The 24,068-nt window shown below is 36.7% G+C and overlaps 1 protein-coding gene across 1 annotated transcript in view; it reads right to left on the bottom strand.

Annotated features, from left to right (window-relative positions):
• LOC108678034 (homeotic protein spalt-major) overlaps positions 1-24,068 on the bottom strand; it is a 30,433-nt gene that overhangs the window by 191 nt on the left and 6,174 nt on the right. Inside the window, exon 2 of the mRNA XM_018166369.2 lies at positions 2,538-5,798. Within this exon, the coding sequence (XP_018021858.1) occupies positions 2,538-5,798 (3,261 nt within the window). The remainder of the gene's footprint in view (positions 1-2,537; positions 5,799-24,068) is intronic.

Genomic DNA, 24,068 nt, shown 5'->3' with positions numbered 1-24,068 from the left:
TATTTACTTCTAACTAAGTTTAAAATTTGGTGGTAAAGAAAAAAATAACAATAATAGAAATATTTACCAGCAAAAATATTCTATGAAAAAAAATAAAAAAAAAGTGTTATGCACAAATGGATATTGATACCTAAAACATCAGACACGAATATTGCATACTCACAAGGAAATTATAATAGAATAGAAACTTCGATTTAAGTGTTTGTTTATAAAAAAATTAACAGGTTAAAACACAAAAATACGATTGATGTGTTGGTTTCTTTATTTTGATAGACTAATTTTTACTTTATGTCGATTATCGTGATAGTTATATTGTATAAAATAATGATGGAAATGATTTTAGGAATGATTATTCATGAATAGTAGGAATAGATCTCAATTGCTACATCAAACAATAATGTATCCCGAGTGATCACAGCCTTCAGTTGTAATTTTGTCGATTTTCATCATGAATAAAGTTGAATATTGATTAGCCGCTAGAATAGGAATTACTCAAAATTTTTGATTATTCAGCGGATGAACGCAATTTAAAAAGCCAACTAATCGCGTCGCATTAAGAGGAGTATGTCGAGTGATCCTACTCAAAGAGTGACCCCACTCAAAGAGTGACACCACTCAAAGAGTTACCCCACTCAAAGAGTGACACCACTCAAATCCCACTCAAATAGTGGATCTAGTCAAAGAGAGAATCCACTCAAATAGTTGACCCACTCAAATATTGGACTCACTCATGGACTGACCCCACTCAAAGTGTGAACCCACTCAGAGGAAGTAAAGCCATCTGTTCGACTGCGAAACCCTAAGTATAAAATCGATGGCAAATCCTTCCTTCATTAGATTAATTTCATTCCGTTTCTCATCGATTTTCTCGCTTGGATTGTTGAAGGCTCGAGTTAACAAAGGGACATATCGAGCATTGTCAAGTTCAGGACACATTACAAGAAGCTTTGGAATAGTTCGTGAAAATGACGGCAAAGTCACGTGCGCTTGCACAATGGCCAGCTCGTCCTGCTCTCGCGCCACACTCGCCGAGCGGTCGCCATAATTTATAGCTTCTCTTCAATGAAGCTGGAGTCAAGCACGCGACTCTGACAGCCGACTGACCGACTCTGACTGACCGAAGCTTTGTCCGCCGCTGTAATCAGCGGCCACGGCACAATATTTACCTCTGCACCCACGCATTGCAAGCATAAATTCATTGAAAATACACATGTGAAATAATATTGCATTGCAAATACAAATGTAAATATGCAATGACAACACAAATGTTGGATTTCATTATTCCTCTTCATACAATTGACTTGCAAAGGCATTTTTAGTTGAATCGTAAACACAAATGCGCGAAATAACATTGCATTGCAAATACAAATGTAAATATGCAATGACAACACAAATGTTGGATTTCATTATTCCTCTTCATACAATTGACTTGCAAAGGCATTTTTAGTTGAATCGTAAACACAAATGCGCGAAATAACATTGCATTGCAAATACAAATGTAAATATGCAATGACTACACAAATGTTGAATTTCATTATGCCTCTGCATACAATTGAATTGCAAATGAATTTTTTATAATACAGTTGTATCGTAAACACAAATGCAGAATCGCATAACCAACACATAACTGTACATAACTGTACATAACTGTACATAACTGTACATAACTGTACATAACTGTACATAACTGTACATAACTGTACATAACTGTACATAACTGCATTGCCTTAAAAAATGAACCATTGCATTGCCAATGCAAATGTACAGCGGTATCGACAAGACAACGTCAATTGCATTGATCGGACAGATGTATGATTTAATTGAAGGAATAATTGCATACTTGCATTCTTCATTTCCACGAAATCGTGTTGCAGGTACAAATGTACAGTGCTAATTTATTGCAATCACAAATGCAAAAACTTAATGGCACAACGTACATATGCAGCGAAAACTCTAACTACGCAAAGAATTATTTATTTTTAATTTTATTTGTACTTTCCACACCAAATATTTCAAATTTAGTGTCCCTGAAAAATTAAAAGACATTGGTAAGAAATTTCAAGGACTAATTTTGTGTGAACACAATTATGGGTATAGAAAGATTTTTTCTATTGAAATGATTCAGATCAAAGTTGAAATATTTTTTATAATATAATAATATGAATCAAGAAATAAAATAGAATTCAGAAATAGAATAAAGTAGAATAGAGAAATAGAATTTACCTTCACGTCATTTTAAAATTTTATATGATTATGGTATATTTTTGTTTTGAAAATATCGTTGCTCGCTGTACTCGGTTAATAGAAAGAAGCTAAATAGATCGAAAAATAGAAACCATAAGATTAAATTAACGTAAAAATATGATATAAAAATTTCGTTCAAAATAGACAATAATAAAGAAAACCAAACTAACTGTTACATCACGTAAATACGAACTGTTTTACTTACCGCCTAGTAAACCCCAAAGTCTTTCTACAGTTTTAAAACTCCTGCATGAATTGTAGAAATAATTACACTAAAGCACAATCATATTCACCATGGAAGTTGTGCAGGAAGAATGGCGAAGTAGGAATGTTGGGGCCGGCAAAAGCGGCAGAGTTGCGTAGAGCCGGCATCGCACCAGGGAAGAACCCGCCAAGAAGCGAAGCTGGGTTGGGAAGTGCCGAGGAGGAGGTGGCCAGGTCCAGAGGAACGTTATTCGACGACGAAGCAGAAGTTGGTACGTCATTCTGGCCCTCACTCTTATCCTCTAAAGATGTTTCCGGATTTAGCACCAGGTTTGTTGGACTATCTCCACCGTTGACGTTGTTAGTAGTGCGATCAGACGGCGGTGACGACTGGCTGTTGAACGCACTCGAGCTTATTTCTGAATAATCCGAAGGAGACGGGGAGATGGATGGACGCGGAGATGTTCCGTTAACCCTAGAGTCTTCTCGTGGTGGTTGGCAGGCTTCATCATTCGAACGCTGCTCACAGCTACCCGCTGACGATGATCGGGATGATCCCATCATGCGTAAAAATTTCTCCTCTTCTTCCTCTGGCTTAAACATAAGATGTCTTGGTCCATTACTACTCATCGGGGGCTTAGGCCGCATGGGAAACGGAGGGATCAAGCCATGTAGGAATGGATGAGCTAATGGCAAACCTGAAGGTAGGAACGGAGATGGTCCTGCGGTTGGCAACGGTGGATATTCATCTCTAATTTCTGACGCTGCAATCTGTTCTAAGCTCAGATCTGTTGCTTCTCCAGTGTGCGTTCTAATGTGTTGTTGGAGCACCAGTGAATTTGTATATTTCTTGTGACAAACGGGACACTGATGAGACATTCTCATTGTAGGCTTTGCCCGGTGTACACCCATGTGAGTTTTGAGATTCCCTTTGGTTGTGAAAGTTCGCTGACAGATTTTACATTTGTATGGACGCTCGCCTGTGTGGGTACGATAATGCATCACTAAAGCAGACTTGCACGACAACACACGTTGACAAATGATGCATTGATTTGGATCCACTTTCTTCCCTTCGAGTTTTTGTAATTCTTCAAGTCTCGCTGCCTTATCACTCTTCTCCACCTCAATAAGGGCTTCCCAAGAGTTGTCTGTACTTCCCGGTCTTGGTAAAAGGTTGTTGTATATGTTTGGATCCTTAGCGGGATCAACACCTGGTGGTATAGGGAAGCTGGTAGGAGGTTGAGTTGGGTTTGCAGGTCCAAAGGAAGGAGGCATCCCATGGAGTAATGGGCGATGAATAGGAAAAGATAATCCAGGGAAGAGAAATGGATGATAGGGCATTTGAGGCATTGCATGTCTTGGTGCGTTCGAATCGAAAATATTGTCTGACAGAAATGGTTGTACATCATTTCTCTCCATGTCATCTCGCTTTTCTTCTTTTGGAATTACCGTGTCCTGATCACTTTTTAATTCCTGATCTCCTCGAATTCGTATGTCTCCTGACATGGGCCGAAGAAACTCTGACTCTGCAGAACTATCATTCATTTCGTTTTGTGATGACGATGAAGCTTCACCTTTACTCTCGTTGGCGTCGCCAAAATCATTTAGGTCCCGGTCGTTAGATGTGTCCATATTTTCTTGCTCTTCTTTCACAGTCGGGTTAAATTCAGCTTGTTCATCCTCTTGCATGGGTTCCGGTGATTCTGGTTTCTCAAAGCTGTGGCTGTTAGTTTGCTGGTCATCATCATCCTCTTCATCATGGCCGAGCGATTCAACATCGGGACGATTTTCAAAATTTCGTTCGAATGGGGAGTTGAGAAGCGGACTGGGGAATATTGGTGCAGGTCTATTATGCAGGAAATGAGGAGGAAGGCTGAAAGGCAAAGGGGATAGAAGAGGAGGCGGTGGTGGTGGTGGAGGATGAGCTCCAGGCGGGGAAGGCAGCGGACCAAACGGATTCGGAGGACCAGTGGGCGCTGGATTTTCACTATCGAGCTCACCCAATTGAGCTAGAAGTGGAGGAAATAGTTTATCTTGGTGTTCTGGAACAGGATTTGGATTCATTTTTACATTTGGGAAACGTTGTGCATGTCGCTGGAAATGAACTTTGAGGTTACCTTTTGTAGTAAAGCGGTTCCCGCATATATTGCATTTGAAAGGGCGCTCACCGGTGTGAGATCTAACATGAATCTGCAGGGCTGAATCGCTGCCAAAAACTTTACCACAATATCGACAACGATGCTTGCAATAAGGATCTTTACCTTCGTTATTGCTGTAATCGTCTATTAATCTATTCGTTAAAATCCCCTGCGATGCGTTGTTTAGAACTTCGTTAGTTGTTCTTTGCAACATTTCAAGGGTGTTCGGTGCATTTGATGCCGGCGGCTCATCTGGTTGAATAACGGATGATGCAATGCTTGAGGCTGTCAGAGGTGGAGAGAACGGGCGTATCTTTACGTCGACTGGACTTTTGCTGCGACGCTCGTTCCTTTCTGGTTCCTTGGGAGCTTGAAAACGCTTCATGAGATCACTGAGTCCAGTTCCAGCTGAACTGGGATCGTCGGAAACTTTGCTCGTCTGAGGGGCCATTGTTATCATTGGGTGAGCACCAGGATAATTATGTGTCTCTGGAGATTTACGACCTTCTTTTTTCCTTTGCAATTTCGCACTCTTTGCTTTATCTAGTGCAACTTGGGCTTGAATTTTTTGTATCAATTGAAATTGCATGAGCTGTTGATTCTGCATTGCAAGTAAAGCATGTATAAGACCGGAATTCTCAGCTGAATTCCCAAGTTCGTTTGGCACAGCGCTGGCAGCAGCCAGCCTCGAAAGAGCCATCAAAGTCCCGTTCATGTTCTCTAGAGGAACATTTTGAGTCGAGTTTCTTTCAAATTGTCTTGAAGCGTTCATAATGAATTGATTGACTAAGTCTACGTTAGAGTTTGCGGTTAATCGCTCATGAACAATATCGCTTCCCTGGATTCGGTGGTTTTCAGGCGAGTCTCTTTCCGTATTACGTTCTTGCGTAAAATTAAAAGGTTTCATGTTATTGTTGTCATCGTCAGGTGAATTATTAGCAGATTCTAGTCTTTGATGTGAGTTTAGAGAAACACGTTGTCGTCGTGGAGAGTTCGGTGAAGAGCGATGCTTTGGTGAAGTTGCCGAATAATCGAGAATTTGATCGCATACCTTTGAGGTTCGCCTGGGCTGGGTCGTGGAATAATGTTCAGGAGACAGTCGTGTGGACGGGGAGTCGTCAGGGGAAGGTTCACGGGATGGTAAAACCGCTTCGTTTAAACCCCCAGGCTCAGTTTCAGGGGATGCTGATGCGTCGTTATACTCCATCTCGCCTGAAAGAAAGAAGAAATTTTCTCTTAAAAAGTGTAACGGGGAGTAAAACCAATGCACAAGGTAAATAAAACAGAAATAAAATGCGACACATTTTCATCAACATTCCAATGAAGCGCGATGGTTGTCATTCTTAGAGGGACACAAGAAATATTTTATTCGTTTTTACGTCTCGTGCTTCATTTACTTCATGGGACCATTTCCCTTTTGACGATGGGTATCAGTAGCACCAAAGCTGCTGTTTCCCATCGAAGTAGCATTATGGTGTATCTCTCTAAAAATGCCCACAATAGCCGTCACTCTTTAAATCCTCAGACTGATGATCCTTCGCTATTGTGCCCATGGCTCCCTTTGGACCTGCGTGCGCGCATCCCTAATTGTGTAGCTAAGCCGGCAGGGTGTCTGTACTCGCTGCAGCCGCCCCTATTGTACGTTCAAGAGCCCCTGCAAGCACATTAGCTGTCATACCCGCGCCGCTCTTCAGGCATTGGCTGCACCAACGTGATTAGCGCCGCTTGCGCTCAGCTCCCTTGCCGTGCGTACGACGAGTGATGGCTTCCTTATGGCGAGATTCGCGACCTCGGGCAGCGGGGTCTTGCGTAAGTCGGATCATCGCGTTACTCGTGAAGAAGGCTAGCTTCCCTAGTACATAATGTGGACAAAAAGATCTTGATAAGGGGAACGAAACCCCCTCAAGTAGAGAAAAAATAATAATAATGTTGTTGAACTATTAGATAGTTCACTATATTTGTCATTCTTTGAGATATCTCTGGGGCGTCATTGCGTACTTTAAATATTCGAGCAAACAATTTGTTATTATTATTTGTGAACGATTATTTTTACATAAATTCTAGTGAATCTATCAAATTTTGAATTGAATGTCTATGATCAAAGCGATAACCAAGTCGTATAAGTGCAGATTTGTTCGGCTGAATTGTCACCCTGGCAAATTCTTGTGAACTCAGGATCACTGCCGAAAGTTCAGCAAGGAAAATTTCCCGTAGAAAAGCTCAATCTAACCATTAAGAGAAAATAATACAATGCCGACTCTTGTAACTGGAGATTTTCTTTCAAAAAATTACGAAACTAGACGAAAATACTCAGCTAAAATGCCCTTCCTTTCGGGTTCGAACATGCTTTTCGGGTTCGATAAACAATTTATCACAAACCCACGCAATTTTTCTCATTCTCCGAACTTGATGCGAATAATTTGTTCAGTTCAGTTTTAATGCATCCAGAGCTATTCATTTCGTATAGTTTATTTCGTCCAGTTGTCACATGTGAATGACAGACAAATGTCGTATGCGGTGTCACTGACTTGGGTTTAGGCAGAACTTCAAGCTCAAGAATCTGCCCCATGAATGACTACATGAAGTTCTTCTGTGCTCAATATTCGCATCAAACTATGAAAAAATGAAATGAAATTTTAACTTAAAGTTAAGCACGATCACTGGAAAAACTGAAGCTCTCAAATTAAAAAAGATTCTTCATCAGGAGTCAAGCTTACCTCAAACATAGCGATCTTTATTTAATGCTGGAATCTTTGAGATATTATAATGCTGAAGCCATTTATTTTTTTCAATTATTTTTGGTTATGCGCAAAGTTAAACCTTAAGCGTTGGAAGAATCGACTGAATGTTTCTACCAACGTAAATTAGATCGCTAGGAAAGTTCATCGTTATACTTGATTCTGATACCTAATTTACAATTGGGTTTGTCAACCTTGGTTGATTAATTAAACGAATATGACTTTTAATTCACATTTTGGCCGTGCGTACGTTCGGCAAACGTAAGCATGAATTCATTTTCTTAAAAGACATTGTATTCTTTGGCGAGAGCGTAAATATAAGGGATTTTTATCTGAACTCGCAGTTGCCTTATTAAATAGCTGCCTTGTTGCAAAACTCGTTTGTAATTAATATTCAAATATGTATCGTGTGGTGTAGAATTACTATCGTGTATTATTATCATGGTCAGGAAATTAATCCATAGTGTAAATTATTCATCAAATTTAATGCATCAGTTACGCAGTATGTTTTTAAATAAAATTTTAATGCGGCCAATCTTACTATCAGGCATTCAGCAGGAGGAATCTTGTACAGCCATTAATTCATCTTTAGAAAAAAGGATAACCTTTTGTCTATTAACAATAAATTTAATATCTTTATGTACGGAAAACGTTGACGACGATTAACGTATCATCATACAAAAAGTTATAATTTAGCAAGCTAATCGACGAACAACTCTTAAATATGACTAAACCCCGCCCACTTGCCAGCTCATATATGCAACATCAGTGCATATACTTTCAAAAAAAGTTAAGATATCGCAAGTTCATCTGCCAATCATTGACGGCCTTGCAAGCAATATCCACCAATCATTCCACCAATCATAGACAAGAAAATAGAGCGTAAGTATTTACGTTCACTTAGCGAGTTTTGAAAGTATGGGCCCATGCAGGACGGCATTGCTGCGTGCAGTTGCATGGCGGTAACCGACGCGATTGCAACAACAACGAGCAGTTGGGAAGCGTGGCGGTTAACATTAGTTTTTTTTTGCGATAGATCACTCATAAAAATTAACTGGTCATATTGCCAATTAACTGGTCATATTGCCCTAATAGTGACACATGTAGCACCGATACGCCTTCTTTGGCGGGTCAAACTTGGTTTCTGATAACCCACATGAGGGCAGAAGGGTAAAAATATTTTCCAAAAGTCTACTTATTTCTCAAAACGAGTCTGCAAAAACGTATAGAGATTATTGGTGCAGCTATCGCGGCAATTCTTCGCTGGTTCAGGGGAACAAACTCACCCATAACTCACCCATAACGTATTGTTTGGTGGAGATCTGCCACTGGACTAATCAAGTGATGTGAAGAAACCTATCTATAAACCTAGCAACCAATCCTTTCATGATCTCTCATGATAGCATTGCAGAATACGAAAGAGATTGCCCACCGATATTAATTTAGGTATTCGAAATCGTAGGCTAATCTAAGAAATTTAAAATTTTCGCTGTCGGTAGAGATTTGTCTGAAAAGTTAAGCAAAAAGAAAAAAATAAACACTACTGTTGATACGATAAAAACATAAAAGATATAATGTATATATTCACTAGAATTGATATACGAATAATAGATAATGCTATAGCTGGAGGTGAACTGTACCAGGCAACACAGTCTGAACATCCAATAGTTTTAGTTAAGCACACTATTTAAACAAGGTATAGTAATCTGTGTTGTTGCTGGGTACACTTCAAATTTGCATGCCAAATTACAAAAACTGGTGGATGTGGGATAAACTTCACATTTTCTTGTCTAGCCTCGGAACATTTCTAAGGTTCTACATCACATTGTAGTGGCCTGTCTTGAATCCCGCATCATTGATTCCTAATTCTTAGCCAACATCACACTGTTGCTACCTGGCCTACACCACACTTTTATTCCCTACATATAACACAGTTGTTTCCTACATAACACTGCTAGATACACCACACTGTTGTTTCCTCCATAACACTGTTGTTTCCTACATAACACTGCTGTTTCCTACATAACACTGTTGTTTCCTACATAACCCTTCTGTTCCCTCCATAACACTGTTGTATCCTACATGACACTGTTTGATACACCACACTGTGTTTCCTCCATAATACTGTTGTTCCCTACATGACACTGTTTGATACACCACACTGTGTTTCCTACATAACATTGTTGTTCCCTACATAACACTGTTGCTCCCTACATAACACTGTTGTACCCTACATAACACTGTTGCTCCCTACATAACACTGTCGTTCGCTACATAACACTGTGCTTGATAGCACAGTTTCCACACTATAGCTGTTGTTTCCTACATAACACTGTTGCTCCCTACATAACACTGTTGTTTCCTACATAGCACTGTTGTTCCTGCACCACACTGTTGCTCCCAACATAACACTGTGTTGCCCACATGACATTCTCATGGCAGCGTCATGAGCCAGTAGCCCCCATGTCCCGCGAAGCGTGATCAGCTGCCATATAATGACAGAGCCGCGGTATTCAAATGAACACAACTCCCCTCGCCCCTTCTTTTCAGTTAAGGTTTGGTCCGCATTACACATCTGCGGATTATATGCTTCACTTACGCATAGTTGCTCAACGTGCATGATGTAAGCGCCACGCATAATATGTCATGAGGCAAATGTTCAATTGTATTCTGTCAGCTATGCTATATAATAATTGATGCTTCAGCTATAGTTATATAATATTTTATGCTTGAACGTTCAGCGAGCATGAGGTGTAATAATATGCGCCTTGTATTATATGTGATGCAGCAAAATGGCTGAATTCTCTCAACTATGTCATTCAATAGTTTATTTATTCTTGAATGCTCAACTTGAATTATGTGGCTTCATAAGCGCCATGCATGAAATGGCATGTGGCAAAGAATTAATTTCTATCAACTGTACCAAATTATATTTGATGCTCGAAAGCCTAATCTATTCTATATATGCGATATCAGTTGCATCCGGACAGTATAGGTGTAGCTGAGGTCGATAATTGAGAATTTTTCAGGACCAATGCGCACCAGACTTCTTTAAATTAAGGTGTGTCTGCGATACTGCAGAGATTTTCGTTTAAATGCAGATTAGTTCGATGCTAATTATGCATTATGCACCTAAGATAATTAAAAGATCTACTATTAAAAATGCAAATTATTATTTAATTTGAATTATAAAATGCAAAGTATTAGTTAAATTTATCACTGATAAAAATTATACTTTGGATCAATAAAGCGAAAGATGTAGTCTATGAAAAATTGTAGTCTATGAAAAATTTTGGCATTGATTGGTAAACGATTATAAAGAAACGGTAAGGCCGCGATGACATCCAGGTTGGAAATGTTGATAAATAGAACAAAAATTAATTGCTTGTTGTTTATTGTGTGTTGAGGTAAATTCGTTTCGTTCCAAATAGAATTGAAGATTACTCGTCCAACAAGCAAAGAAGTAATTAAGTATATATCATTGATTCAAACTATGTTTTAATGGAGTTGAATTTTGCGATTGCTCTCAAGTTGATATTTAATTTGCCCGTTATCGTAGAACCTTAGAATGGGCGTAGTAGAATGGGCTTAGAGAGCATTGTTCTTAGTTTGTATTTCAATTGCTGATAATCAGTGCAGAGAATTGTCAGTTGCGATACTGGAATTCAGTGTTCAGCCATTAATATAACTTGTGTTCAATTTTCATTCAGTAACGTTACTGGAATTCAGTGTTCGGTCAACAATAAAATTGCGGTTCAATATTCAGTTAACAAGAAATCTGCCTCTCAGTGTTCAGTTAGCAACAAACAACCCGCCGTTCAGTGTTCAGTTAGCAACAAACCTGTGGTTCAGTTAGCAACAAACCTGTGATTCAGTGTTCAGTCAGTAAAATAACTGATGTTCAGTGTTCAGTTAGCAACAAACCTGTTGTTCAGTTAGCAACAAACCTGTGATTCAGCGTTCAGTCAGTAAAATAACTGCTGTTCAGTGTTCTGTTAGCAACAAACCTGGAATTCAGTCAGTTACATATTACTGGAAAATACTGGCGTTCACACCAGGTGTTCAGTCATGTAACCGCTATCAGCAAGTGGTGGAGTTACAGTGGGGTTCCAGCGATTATTACAAAAAAATCGTCCATCTTTTTAACGGAAGAGATATGAGTTTGTGTGAAATTTTCAAGCGGAATATCAACGTTGTATGTTGATATAATATTGCTTCAGCTTTCAAGGTCCTTCAAAATTTGCTATTGAAGTTTCAACTTTTTGAATTTCATGCTTATAAAAAGTCAATTTGTGACGTTTTCTGGTGAAATGTCAATACTGGAACTATTTTTTGCGTTTATTTGTTACAAAGTGCAAATTCGTGCATTACATGTACGAAAAATTGATCAAGTTAAACTTGTGAACATATAATATAAATTTTTGGGAGTCTCCTTTTATAGATTGGGGAAATTTGATAGTAGTGACGTAGTGTAAAATAATACACGAATATATAGGAATTTTTGAATGGGTTAAAAATGGATATAATTAAATGCCCACACTGATGGCTCACTGAAATTTTAAATTAATATCCAGTTGGTCTTATTGTATAGTATATACTCCCACCCCACAACATGAGTCTTTTATTTGAATAACTAAGCCTCATACTATAGGATAAGTCTTTGTACCTAAATGTTACATTTTTCATTTATTTGATAAAGTAAAACCAAAACTATTAACGGAACGCAAGGAACACATTTAATAATATTTTGCCTATACACTATTGTTATATAATATGATTATGTTATATCATGCTCATACAAATACATAGGTTACTATAGAAGTTTCTAAACTCTCCGCAGGGTGGAAAAATTCTACCGATAACATTTCCTTTAATATAAATAGGCATATAATAAGGGTGCGCGGCGCCTAGATCTTAGTTTTCTTATAGCCCCGCTCAGCCGACACCGGACATCATTTTTGCTACAGGCAAAAATGTCGACAATTAGAGAAAATAATGCTGATAATGAGTTGCGCTCACATGTTCATATTGCGCTCACATGTTCATATTGCGCTCACATGTTCATATTGCGCTCACATGTTCATATTGCGCTCACATGTTCATATAAGTACAGAATTAGCTGTGCATTTATATGCCGTGTACAGTAAGGCTGCTCGTGCTTCATCTTTTTGCTTAATGAGAATTGTTCTCTCCATTTATATAATAATTAGAAGCGATTGTTTTTACTTTAAGATGGCCAATAAACATGATAAATGGACAAACGACTCATTGGTGGAAAAGTAAAGAATTTACAAATTATTGCTCTAGATTATTAAATTATAGAGAAATGAGATTCATTAATGATTTGGATATAAGAAACAATCGATAAAAAAAAGCTGATCGAGTTCATGTTAGGAAAATTTTTTACAAATTAGATTTTCTAACCCAAATTAACAGGCTGGTATGTTATCTTTTGCAAATAACGAAGGCAAATTCAATGAAGGCATTCGCGATCCATGCAATATCAATATTTTTCTGAAAATCATGAAGGGTTACATGGATACTTTTACTGATGCTCAACGATCCAATAAAGTTAACGTTAAAATTTTTATATACGATGAAGTTACGAAGTTATATTTCAATTAAAATTAAGTATCTATGATTGAACTCTACTGATTTTGTAATGAGATGCTGTTCCTAATAAAATGTTTCATGTTAATTCTATTTATTAAAAGTCATGATTTTATTTGACATTATCAGGTGTGCTTAATCGACAAGAAATAAATGTTCACATTGCCAGATATACTCTTCAACAAGAATGATTGATTATACTATTCAACAAGAAATGTTCACATTGCCAGATATACTATTCCTCCTTGAAAAGTATGATTACCATCTATTGTAAAAGGCGTGAAACCCAATGAATATTTCAGCGATTTCTATGCAAAAGCCCTCTAGCTGATAAAATTTTCAGGCTAGACACAAAAAATATAACTCAATACTCACTGCATGCAGTGAGTGACAGAGAGCGAATTTTCTCGTCGACGAAAACTTGAGGTCACGGACGGACGGACAGACGGACAGACAGACAGACGGACAGACAGACAGACGGACATGGCGAGCACAATAGTGCATTTTTTCATAAATGAGAAAATGCGCTAAAAAGAAACTTAATCAACGGAAATTCTCGAATTATTTTTTGAATGTTTATTGATTCCTGAAGAAGCTTAAATGCCATAACTGATAATGAAATTAATTATTCAATATAAATCACTGGAATGAATTACACTGGAAATCATTATCTAACGTCATTGCGATTAGTAACATTCAAACCATTTCCCTAGATTTTCTTAAACATGAAATAGGGTGGAAAATTGGATAGGGTGGGAATTCGGAGATCTACTTCTCGTCTCTCAATGAGAGCCAGGCGTATAAATTTCACCTCATGTAGTTTATTAGTTGCTGCTATGTTGAAAATCTAGCTAATATTTTTATATCGCTGGTTTTGAATGCGAACAAACTTAAGAATACTCAAAGCAATTGAATGAGCAACGTGCATTCTACAGTTTATATCATTTAACATATGAGAAAATTACTCTTCAAGTAAAGGACAGTGAATTAGATTGAATTTATACTCGAGCTCTGAATTCATTTAGAGTTTTGCGCAGACGTGACCTCCCGATAGGATCTTAATGGTTGATATGCACGGTACGCTCAGAAGCCTTCATTTAAAAATTTTCTTATCTGTGGAACACTGCAGCAAAAATGTGTACCAGAGCAAGTTCTGATAGTACGGCCTCTGCAAGGCAACGGCTGCTAGGCAGGCGGGGCTGCAAACATGTCGACCAGCAATCAACTTTATGAGTCCAACATTGATAGCGAGCTGCTGCTGCAGCCGACAAATGTTATCGTGTATTTATACATATTTATTCTGCAAATGGATTCAAGAGATGCTTGCTGTTATAGTATTTATTTGATGCAATACATTAGTGCTTTAAATTCTGAGGAGATGGTACAGTGCGCGAGACATTCCACAGTTGCATGTGGTGCAGTCGACGAAAATAACCGTTTCTAATTTATTTTGAATACTTTCAAAATAGCATAACAATATAACATTCATAATATTTAGTTGGTGGTTGCTCGAAGCTCCTATGATGATCGTTTGTATCATTATGCTTTTATTCAATTTATTTAATGACGATAGTATTCTATAACACTGGACTAAGCTGTCTCATTCGACTGTGCAGTTACAAACGAAATCTATTATTGAGTGGTAACTCAAAAATTCTTTTATCTAAACCATCACAGCATTATGAAACATTATTAACTACTATATCATAACCGTATTATTTACAATGACAGTAGAATATTTTTAACGTTGGATATTAAACGAAGTATTATAATAAAACATTGTTTAATTGATAATACCTCAGTAATTTAGGAAAAATAATATCAGGAAAATTTATTAATTATTTTAATCAAATCAGTCATGAAAATGATCATAAAGATCGAAATCAGTTTCTGGTGGTTCATGCATGAGTCACCATTTGTTTACCGCTTCACTATAAATGAAATCCTGCTTTGAACTGTAACAATGTAGAGTGAATTATCTGAATGAATCGGCCAATTTACATCCAGTTCAAAAATAACATTTTAATAGAAAACTTGCAGGGATGATGATTTACAAAGTCGGATATTCGCCATAGCAATTTAATATATAGTCTGGGGCCTATAAATCCACATATGAATTGCTGTCAATAAATCCATGTAAGAATTGTTATTTATAAATCCATGCAGCATTTGCTGCCTACATATAAACTTATCAATTAATAATGGAGCTGCCTATAAATCCATATATCAATTGATCAAGCTGTCAATTAATCCATATAACAAATGATGGCCTTTCATTTATATCAGTGAATAAATTGTTGCAACACGGAAATAAAAAGAATATGATTAATTAACCTAATTATTTTATTCAAAACTCTTGTTTTCGTTAGAAAAATAACACTAATCCGCCCGAAATTGTCTTATTTTCATAGCTGAGTTCGGAGATATTCCGAATTAGAATTTTATAAAGCCTTACAAAACCATTCATGGCTTAATATAATAAAAACCCGTCTTTGGTCTCTACTAACGCGTTTTGAACCTGATACGATGTTGCTTTAATTTAAAAATTAAAATCTACGTAAAAAAAATTCACGGCATTTGAAAAATCTTCGGGAACGGACAATTATATTGAAATCAGAAGACATCAGTTTTTTTTTCGTAAAACCCTTCTTTGGTCTCTACTAACGCGTTTTGAACATGATACCATGTTGCTTTAATTGAAAATCAAAATCTACGCCAAAAAATCATGGCAATTGAAAATCTTTAGAAACTAACAAATATACTGAAATCAGAAGCCGTCGTTTGTTTTTCCGTAAACTTTATATAAAATATATAAGGCATGAATATCGTAAAATAAGACATGAAAATGAGCTGCGCGTATGTCAGCCGTCGCACTGAAGTGATCAGCTGCGTGGCGTTGTCTAGCGATGATGGTCGATAATTTAGCATATTGCGATCGTAACTTAGAAAATGCTTATCATAAGAGCCCCTATTCCTGCGGGCAGTAAAAAATGTACAGGTCTCGAGGCCCATTTTTATGCGCATTCCATCAAATGGCACTCCGTCAATGCGATTAGATGGAAGACAACGACGTGTGACGCCTTTGGACACATTGTAATATCAAGTGGGCTCGAGAAACTCCACATAAAATGAGAACCCGGTTCATTTTAGTCCATCATTCGAGCCTACTTCCGAAGATAGTGCGACCAGTTTCTATTAATATTAGGGCTTTGAGAAGTGTTAACTAAACTGGTATTACTTCGCTCATAGAAACCATGATTGTCGCCGCTGGATAAGGAATCTCAACGATGCATATGAGTCCATCTCGAAGTGTCCTGCCAAGTGTACATGTGGATCAAGATTTTACGATGTCAAAAGTTTTAAGAGAATGACGCAGAGGACGAGGTACTTTTAAGAGTCTAAACAACGCTCTCTTATCGGCCATGAAAAGCTTTTTAACATGTGGAAGCTTCATAATTTTAATAGGAGAGAGGCAGAGACATTACTCGAGCGATAAAAGAGAGAACAGCAGATAACGTCAGCACGACTGAATAAAAGCTATAGCATCCAGCGCTCGCCCGAGGCGGGCAATGATTCGCGCTCACCTTCTAACTGGGCGAAAATTTGCCGCGGTTATTGATCAAAGTTGTACAGCAACTGAGCAGAAATGTGCAGCATTTATAGCAGCCAAGTATAAATTAACTGGACAAAAATGTGCGAGAGTTTGTTGTTGGCAGTTTTACAGTAAGTAACTGTAAATGTATGGCAGATATTGATCAGAGTTATACAGTAACTATGCAGAAATGTGCAACAGATATCCATGCCTGTTGCAATGTTACAGTACCTTACGTAAGTCTTAACAATGTACAGACATTCGCTGTATTTTTCATGTGACGTCATATCATTTGCATTGGAGAAGCTAGATTAGGGAATGTCCCATGCAATACAGTTATTCTGAAAGGATTCTTTAATGATTGCTATTTCTGACAATTAAGCACCCAACGAATTTGTGATTGGCGACGGCTGATTTGCGTTGAATCTGTACGAGTTTTACAATTAAAGTTGTGGGATCCGTGGGAATTCATGAAGTGAGTTAAGGTGAGTTTCAAAGTAAGTTACGAGTTAAGAAATACATTGGCTAAGTTTTCTTATTATAATAACAATAATAATAAACTTCCTATATCGAGATTTATTAAAGAAAAATTTATTGTAATAAATATGAGAGGAGTAATCTCAATGGTTTCAGAAGAGATTTTGTCACCAATGTAATTATTAATTTTGCTGTGTAAATAATTTAGCCTCGCAATACTATTTAAATTTTCATAATTCAAAAAGCATACCTGAAAATAAGTATATGGGTAACAAATGGAGATATCTGCCTAACTGTAGGCTGATGAATATATGTATTTATCAATGAATGTAATACTAATAATAAAATGAAAGTAATACCAGTAATATGATTAAATATTATATCAGTTCTACAATGAATGTAATACCAGCTTAGTAAATATAAGGCCTTAAACGATGCATGCATTAAATGAAGGTGATAATGTTTTATGATGTCTGCTGTCATTTTCGTGAATTCAAGCTCAAGTCTTTTTAGAAAATGAATAATTGATTCTTGATGACTGCTCAGTGATTGCAATCAACTTGATCAATCATCGGATGATTCCTGAAATTTAAATTTATCATCGCATCACATGGACTAATGCGGTATCCGATCTCATATAGCAGTACACTGTTACTGTACACTATTACTGTGCACTATTTCTGTACACGATTGCTATACATTATTTCTGTACACTATTGATGTGCACTATTGCTGCACACGATTGCTGTACACTATTGTTGTACACGATTGCTGTAAACTATTGCTCTACAATATTTCTGTTCACTATTTCTGTACACTATTTCTGTACACTATTTCTGTACACGATTACTGTACACTATTTCTGTACACTATTCCTATACACCCTCAATGACGGCAGCCAGTAGAGTCCCACATGACGAAGGAGTTTCAGAAGCAATTCATGCCACGGCTATATAGAGGCGGATGAGATCTCATATATACGAAGATTATCAAGATGAACATCGCTATAGCTGGAATAAATGTGTGTCATTTAACTAACAGAGATGATAGGTTGATCTCGGCTGTCGGTCTCCGTCGTTTTGGAGGCCAACCATAATCTTCCAATGATTTTTAACAAGGTAGCTACGTTTCTTGAGCTTCAGGCCTCAAGCTCATAAAGTGCTGACTTATGTGGCAATCCTAGCCATTACTATTTTTAATCGGGTCCTCCGAATGGTTATTTTATTTTGATAATTTATATTCTTGTATCTCATATAGAAACATAAATTCGTGATTCATGTAGCATACCCAGCCATTGAAATTTATTTACTAGAGCTTATTTGTATAGAGGTTGAGGGTGGCAGTTTTGTTAAACGTATTGAGCTTAGGAGTGGATGAACTGCGCGGCTTGGCTGGATTGAAAAAAATCTATCGGTATGATTGAGATCACGTGTATGATGTTTGCTGTGCGGAATCATATAGCGGGGCCGTTAGACGTTATTTAATTATTATAGATAATATTATAACATTATAGGAGGATTGAACAAAGCGATTATTCAACATATTCATTTAGGGTAATATTCTAAGTCACAGAAGGAGGGGTCTTCAGTACTGCTATTAACTGAAGAAATATATATTAGATTAATTTATCTAAATATATTAGAGAATGTTGTCTATATATTAGAGTAAAATGAAGTAACTTTAAACAAACATCGTGTAAAGTTCTAATTATTAAACTCATGAAAGCAATCGACGTAGATTATGAACGACTAAATTCAGATCTGCCAGCTGTCGAGTCTTGTTTTGTGTGAAGAATTCTAGATGAGTACAAGCTAGTCAACTAGAATGTGCTTATTGCCATTTTGTTGGTAGCAAAATGAGAACTTCATTCTTTGTAGCGGTCTAAATGGTATATAAAACAAGTTTTTAGGGTTAGCTTACACTATCTCTTTAAGATTCAAATTATCGTTTATTTTGTACCGAAATTTACATGCCAATCAGAATGATTTTTTCAAATGCTAAATTCAAAACTTGACCAAGCACATGAGCTTTCATTGGCTGCACGATTGATAGCTAATCTGTAAACAAATGAAAGAGAATTTAATCGGGGTGGGTAGAAAATATAAAGAAATATTGGATAAAAATTACAGAAAAAGAATGTTACTGCATTAGGCGAATGTTAACAATTATAATACAGAATTTTAATAACTATAGATCAAATAAATCAAATATTGTTCAAAGATTTAAAGTTTGCTGAAAAATGATTGATTTATAATATTTGCATTGCACTTAATATTTACGCAGAGAGAAGAAAACGAGCAAACTTGTACGATGGCAACCCAGAATTTCCAGATTTAATTTTAAGTCTAAAAAGTTTAGCCTTCATCGCTGCGCACTGAACGCGATCTTGGCCTATTATACTTTCAAAAAAAGTTTAAGAGATCGCAAGTTCATCAGCCAATCATTGACGGCCATTCAGGCAAAATCCACCAATCATAGACAAGAAAATAGAGCGTAAGTACTTACGTTCACTTAGCGAGTTTTGAAAGTATGGCCCCTTGTCTGGAGATCGAGGCTGTATGCCTGCTCCCTCTCCCACCTCCATATGTAATGCCTCCCCTCCCAATTAATCACATTTCCGTTCCACCAATAAACAAACAGCCTAGTGTGGCAATTAAAAAATATAACTCAGTACTCACTGCAGTGAGTGACAGAGAGCGCATTTTTCCGTCGACGAAAATGTGGTCACGGACGGACGGACAGACGGACGGACATGACGAGCACAATAGCGCATTTTTTCCATAAATGAGGAAATGCGCTAAAAAGGCAGCTTAAATATTAAGGTCACCTAAACCGGCAAATTTAGGAAACAGCTCCTTAGGATGTGACCGGCTAAAGCAATTTGCTCAAAGTAAAGACAGAATTTTGACACCGGAGCGAACAGCTCCAAAATTATTGAAGTCACAGACGTCCAGGTATAATGGCGGTAATGTTTTACGGCAGCATCGATTCGCCATATATAGCAAACATCTTATCGACATGTGCAGAGACTGCCAGTTGATTATCTATAAATAATGTATAGAAATACAGATCTCTTGCATTAAATGTCAGAGAAGAAGAGTTTTCTAGGAATTTTAGCTTAAGAGGTATGCGGGTATTAGGTTTTGCCCTCAGTCTTTCAAGCCGCCTTCTCTTCGAATTCAGTCGTTTGTTTCTATCTTTATTACTATAGCATCAGCTCGAATGTTGAGAATAGCACTGTAATGAAATATTGAAAAATAAGCAATATGAGAAAAATTGGATATTTCGCATTTTTTAAATCAACATCTGCTGTCAATCACCGATATTTGCCATACCAAAATTATAAGAATGGAATTATCAGATACTTGATTTCCTTATCGTGTGCCCGAAGATCATTTGAAAATCTCGTGCGAAATAGTATGTTTGTTTTGACGTGCAATAGTATTTTTGACCTGACTTGTGTTAGTATGCTTGTTTCTGGGTAAGTTTAGATGAATGTTGACGTTTACTTACAGACACCATATAGACCAATGCAAGGGTTTTAAGAACTAAGCGCGGAAAAAGTATTGCTGCGAGATACCGTAATGGTATTACATTGTGAACCAGTATTACAATTAAGATTACTACCCAACTTTATGTATAGGTATGGGAAATAACACAATTGACTTAAAAAAATCAGGGTAAATATCTTCGGTACCAAAGGAAATATCTCTTCAATATAAATCGAGTTAATATCAATAATCGAATTCCTCAGCGTGATAAACGTCATCGGTTTGACAAAACTAAATTAAAGAAACTTGAAGCCAATCCATGTGTGGTCCTTTGGTATAATCGCTCGTCTTTCACTGGCGTTGTATCGCCTATCGATCAGCTGGAGAAAAAGTGTGGAACTGCAAGCTGAAATAACAGACTATACCGAGCTCCAATATTTGCACTGTAGTGGCTTTAATAGAGACGCGTCAACCCTGTCCTGACATCCCCTTAAGATCTGGGTGCTGGTTTTACCTTCAATGAGGCAGAACTCTGATTTTCTGAGTGGACTCTGAAATTGGAAATAAAAGTGTAATATTTTTTCTAGAAGTTGCTAGAGTGTGATAAAGTTAACCTGTGCGATTAGATTTAACCATTAAACTGTGATAAAGATGAGTTGAATGAGGACTTGATTTTGAAACTGAAAGTAGAAAGTAACATGGGTTTTTAAAGGTGCTATCGAGTCGCCGAAACCCGGGATGAGAAAATTGAAACAGAAGTTGATGTTTAAATTAGAAATAAAGTGAAGTAATTTCCGCTGATGGTATTTACCGAACACTGTTAATCTTTATGACGAAGAAATCTTCTAATATTTTATTTTCATTATTTTATTCGAATTTTATATATTTATAAACGCAGTACTCTACATGGATTCAATCCTTCAACATTATTATAATGTAATTACATGTAATGTATACGCAAACTTAATTTGAACATTGCTGCATGTATGACCTTTGACTAGAGACTAACATTTATTTTTATTGTTATCGAAAAATATGCGATTTCATAAATTATATTACGCCCGTTAAGGTATTTTTATTTTCAAGTTATTTGATAACTTCTCACTACCAAATTATTAAAAAAAATTATCTTCAAAACTTTAATTTACGTGGATAACAAATGAATAACTTTTCACTTTACAAATAAGTTCTTCACACTAACGCGGCCTGTATTAGTGGTCTGTGTAATTCCAACCTACACATTACACATATTGTAGCAAAGTAGCCCTTCAGCGACATTTTTAGCGCCATTCTCGAGCCATGACACGGAGGCTCAGTCAACAAACTGATGTTTTCCTTCAATTGGGATCACGCGAAAGATCCTTCCGATCCCGCGTCCTATTTAGCAGCTATGACTCAATACAATTATTCCTTTGTTGCAAGCGAAGGGTCGTAGGATCTCAGAGTCCCGATGATGTTCTGACAAATTTCAGGAACATGGGATCAATGAAAAAAATTTCTCGTCAACGGAAAATTTTTTCAATAATAGTTATCATTTTTTAATTAAGTTGGATTTTTTGTCGGAAACGGTTTTTGACTTCGTCATCATGAGTAAAATGTACAATAAATGATTTTCATAGACTGTGTTCCAGCACTCGGATTTCGAATTTAAGTCAGTGGTATCGAGGATAATTTATAGACATGCAATGGAAAAACGTTTTGTTTAATTTTTCTGCTTCGATCAAAACCATTCGATTAGCGAAATATGTGTTTCAAATGAATTATTGCTTTGAAACGATTCTTAGAACCATTAGTGTCCGAAATACATACAATTTTTTTCAAAGTTGTGTCAAGGACGAACAAACGACCTCAATTTTAAGCATTTTTTCAATGTTAAAAATAATTTTAAACTTGTGCAAGACATTTATATTACAATCATTGAAAAATTGTACAACAGTCTTGCTGACCAATATAGTATAATTTACAATACTTGAATCATTGTATAGAGATTTGTACGGACTACTTGAATAATTGTACAATACTTGAAGCATTATACAGAGATTTGTACTGACCATCGAGTTATTGTGCAATTCTTTAACCATTTTACAGAGATTTGTGCCCACTATTCGAGCAATTATAAAATACTTTTATAACATTTTACCGTAATCTGTGCTCGAGTAATACTTTCAATTTGTGCTGTGTAAAGTTTGTTCATTTTTTAGAAGTAAATTATATGTATTAAAAATTGAGGCTTGGTCACGGTGCAAATCTGTTAATGATTAATAAAAATTCTGACGTGTATTATCTTTGCTTTTCGATCTTTATATAGTTCACCCTTTTTGAAAATTTCATTCGAAGGTTAATAAAATTCATTTTAATTAACCAAATTTTTGTGCAAATTAGAATTTGTAAGCCAAGAATTAACAAGAGTTTACATACATGATTTACTGATAAGTAATTTTTTTAATTTAGCTCTTGATCGAGCGGCAACTATAAGATTTTTTATTCAATTTGATAAATCGTGACTTCCAATTACGCCACCTACGTAAAAATAGTGTCTAAGACAACTAGACGATAAATCATGATGATTTAGTATTCAAATTACGAGTTATATGGTTAAATTTGCACACAAAATAAATTTACTACCTTATATGTATAAATTAGTTCAATTTATGTGCATTTTGTGAGTATATTTTTTCAATTTCGTAAGTGCAATTTTTGATCGAAAAATATGAACACAAGTTTAAGTAATAAAGTAAAAACGAAACAATTTCTTCAGTTTTAAAGTTATATATATCGATAGTTATCTCACTTTATCCTGAGTTATTAAAATTTATTGCTCTACTTTACTTTCAAATTAAAAAAAATTAAGTGTAAGTTAAAAAATGACGTTCAGGCCGAAACTTTGTCGAACTCCAATGGCTGAGAAAAGGTACATGTTTTGTTTACGTTATTTTCAATATTTGAATTAACGTAGATAGGAACATTCCAATGGAATTTATCTCATAATATTTTTTTCATGTATATTTTTGGGTATAAAATTGTGCACAATCCGGTTTTTGACTGCTCTCCGAAAAGCTATTAGTAGATCATCTTTGGCCAATCGTCATCGCATGGTTGGCCGGCCAAAATACTACGATAATTTTCCACACGGCAGCTCTACTTTTTAATGTATATACTTGGGCATAAAATTGTGCACAATCCGGTTTTTGACTGCTCTCCGAAAACCTATTGTAGATCATCTTTGGATAATCGGCATCGCATGGTTGGCCGGCCAATATACTACGATAATTTCACCCACGGCAGCTCTACTTTTTCATGTATATACTTGGACATAAAATTGTGCACAATCCGGTTTTTGACTGCTCTCCGAAAAGCTATTTGTAGATCATCTGTGGTTATTCGGCAATGCATGGTTGGCCGGCCAAAATACTACGATAATTTTCCCAAAAGTCAGCTGGACGGGAGAACGTGACTGATTTGAGCGTTCTGACAGGCGACGTTCACATGTGCCAGACGCGTCATTAAATCACATTTCTTATCAGTCGCCACACTTGCTACCACCACACAGCGTGGAGGCTCTCGTGACTTGTAT

The sequence above is a fragment of the Hyalella azteca genome, unplaced genomic scaffold (assembly GCF_000764305.2).
Source record: "Hyalella azteca isolate HAZT.00-mixed unplaced genomic scaffold, Hazt_2.0.2 contig925, whole genome shotgun sequence".
NCBI lineage: Eukaryota > Metazoa > Arthropoda > Malacostraca > Amphipoda > Hyalellidae > Hyalella > Hyalella azteca.
This window is presented reverse-complemented; position numbering and strand designations above follow the sequence as displayed.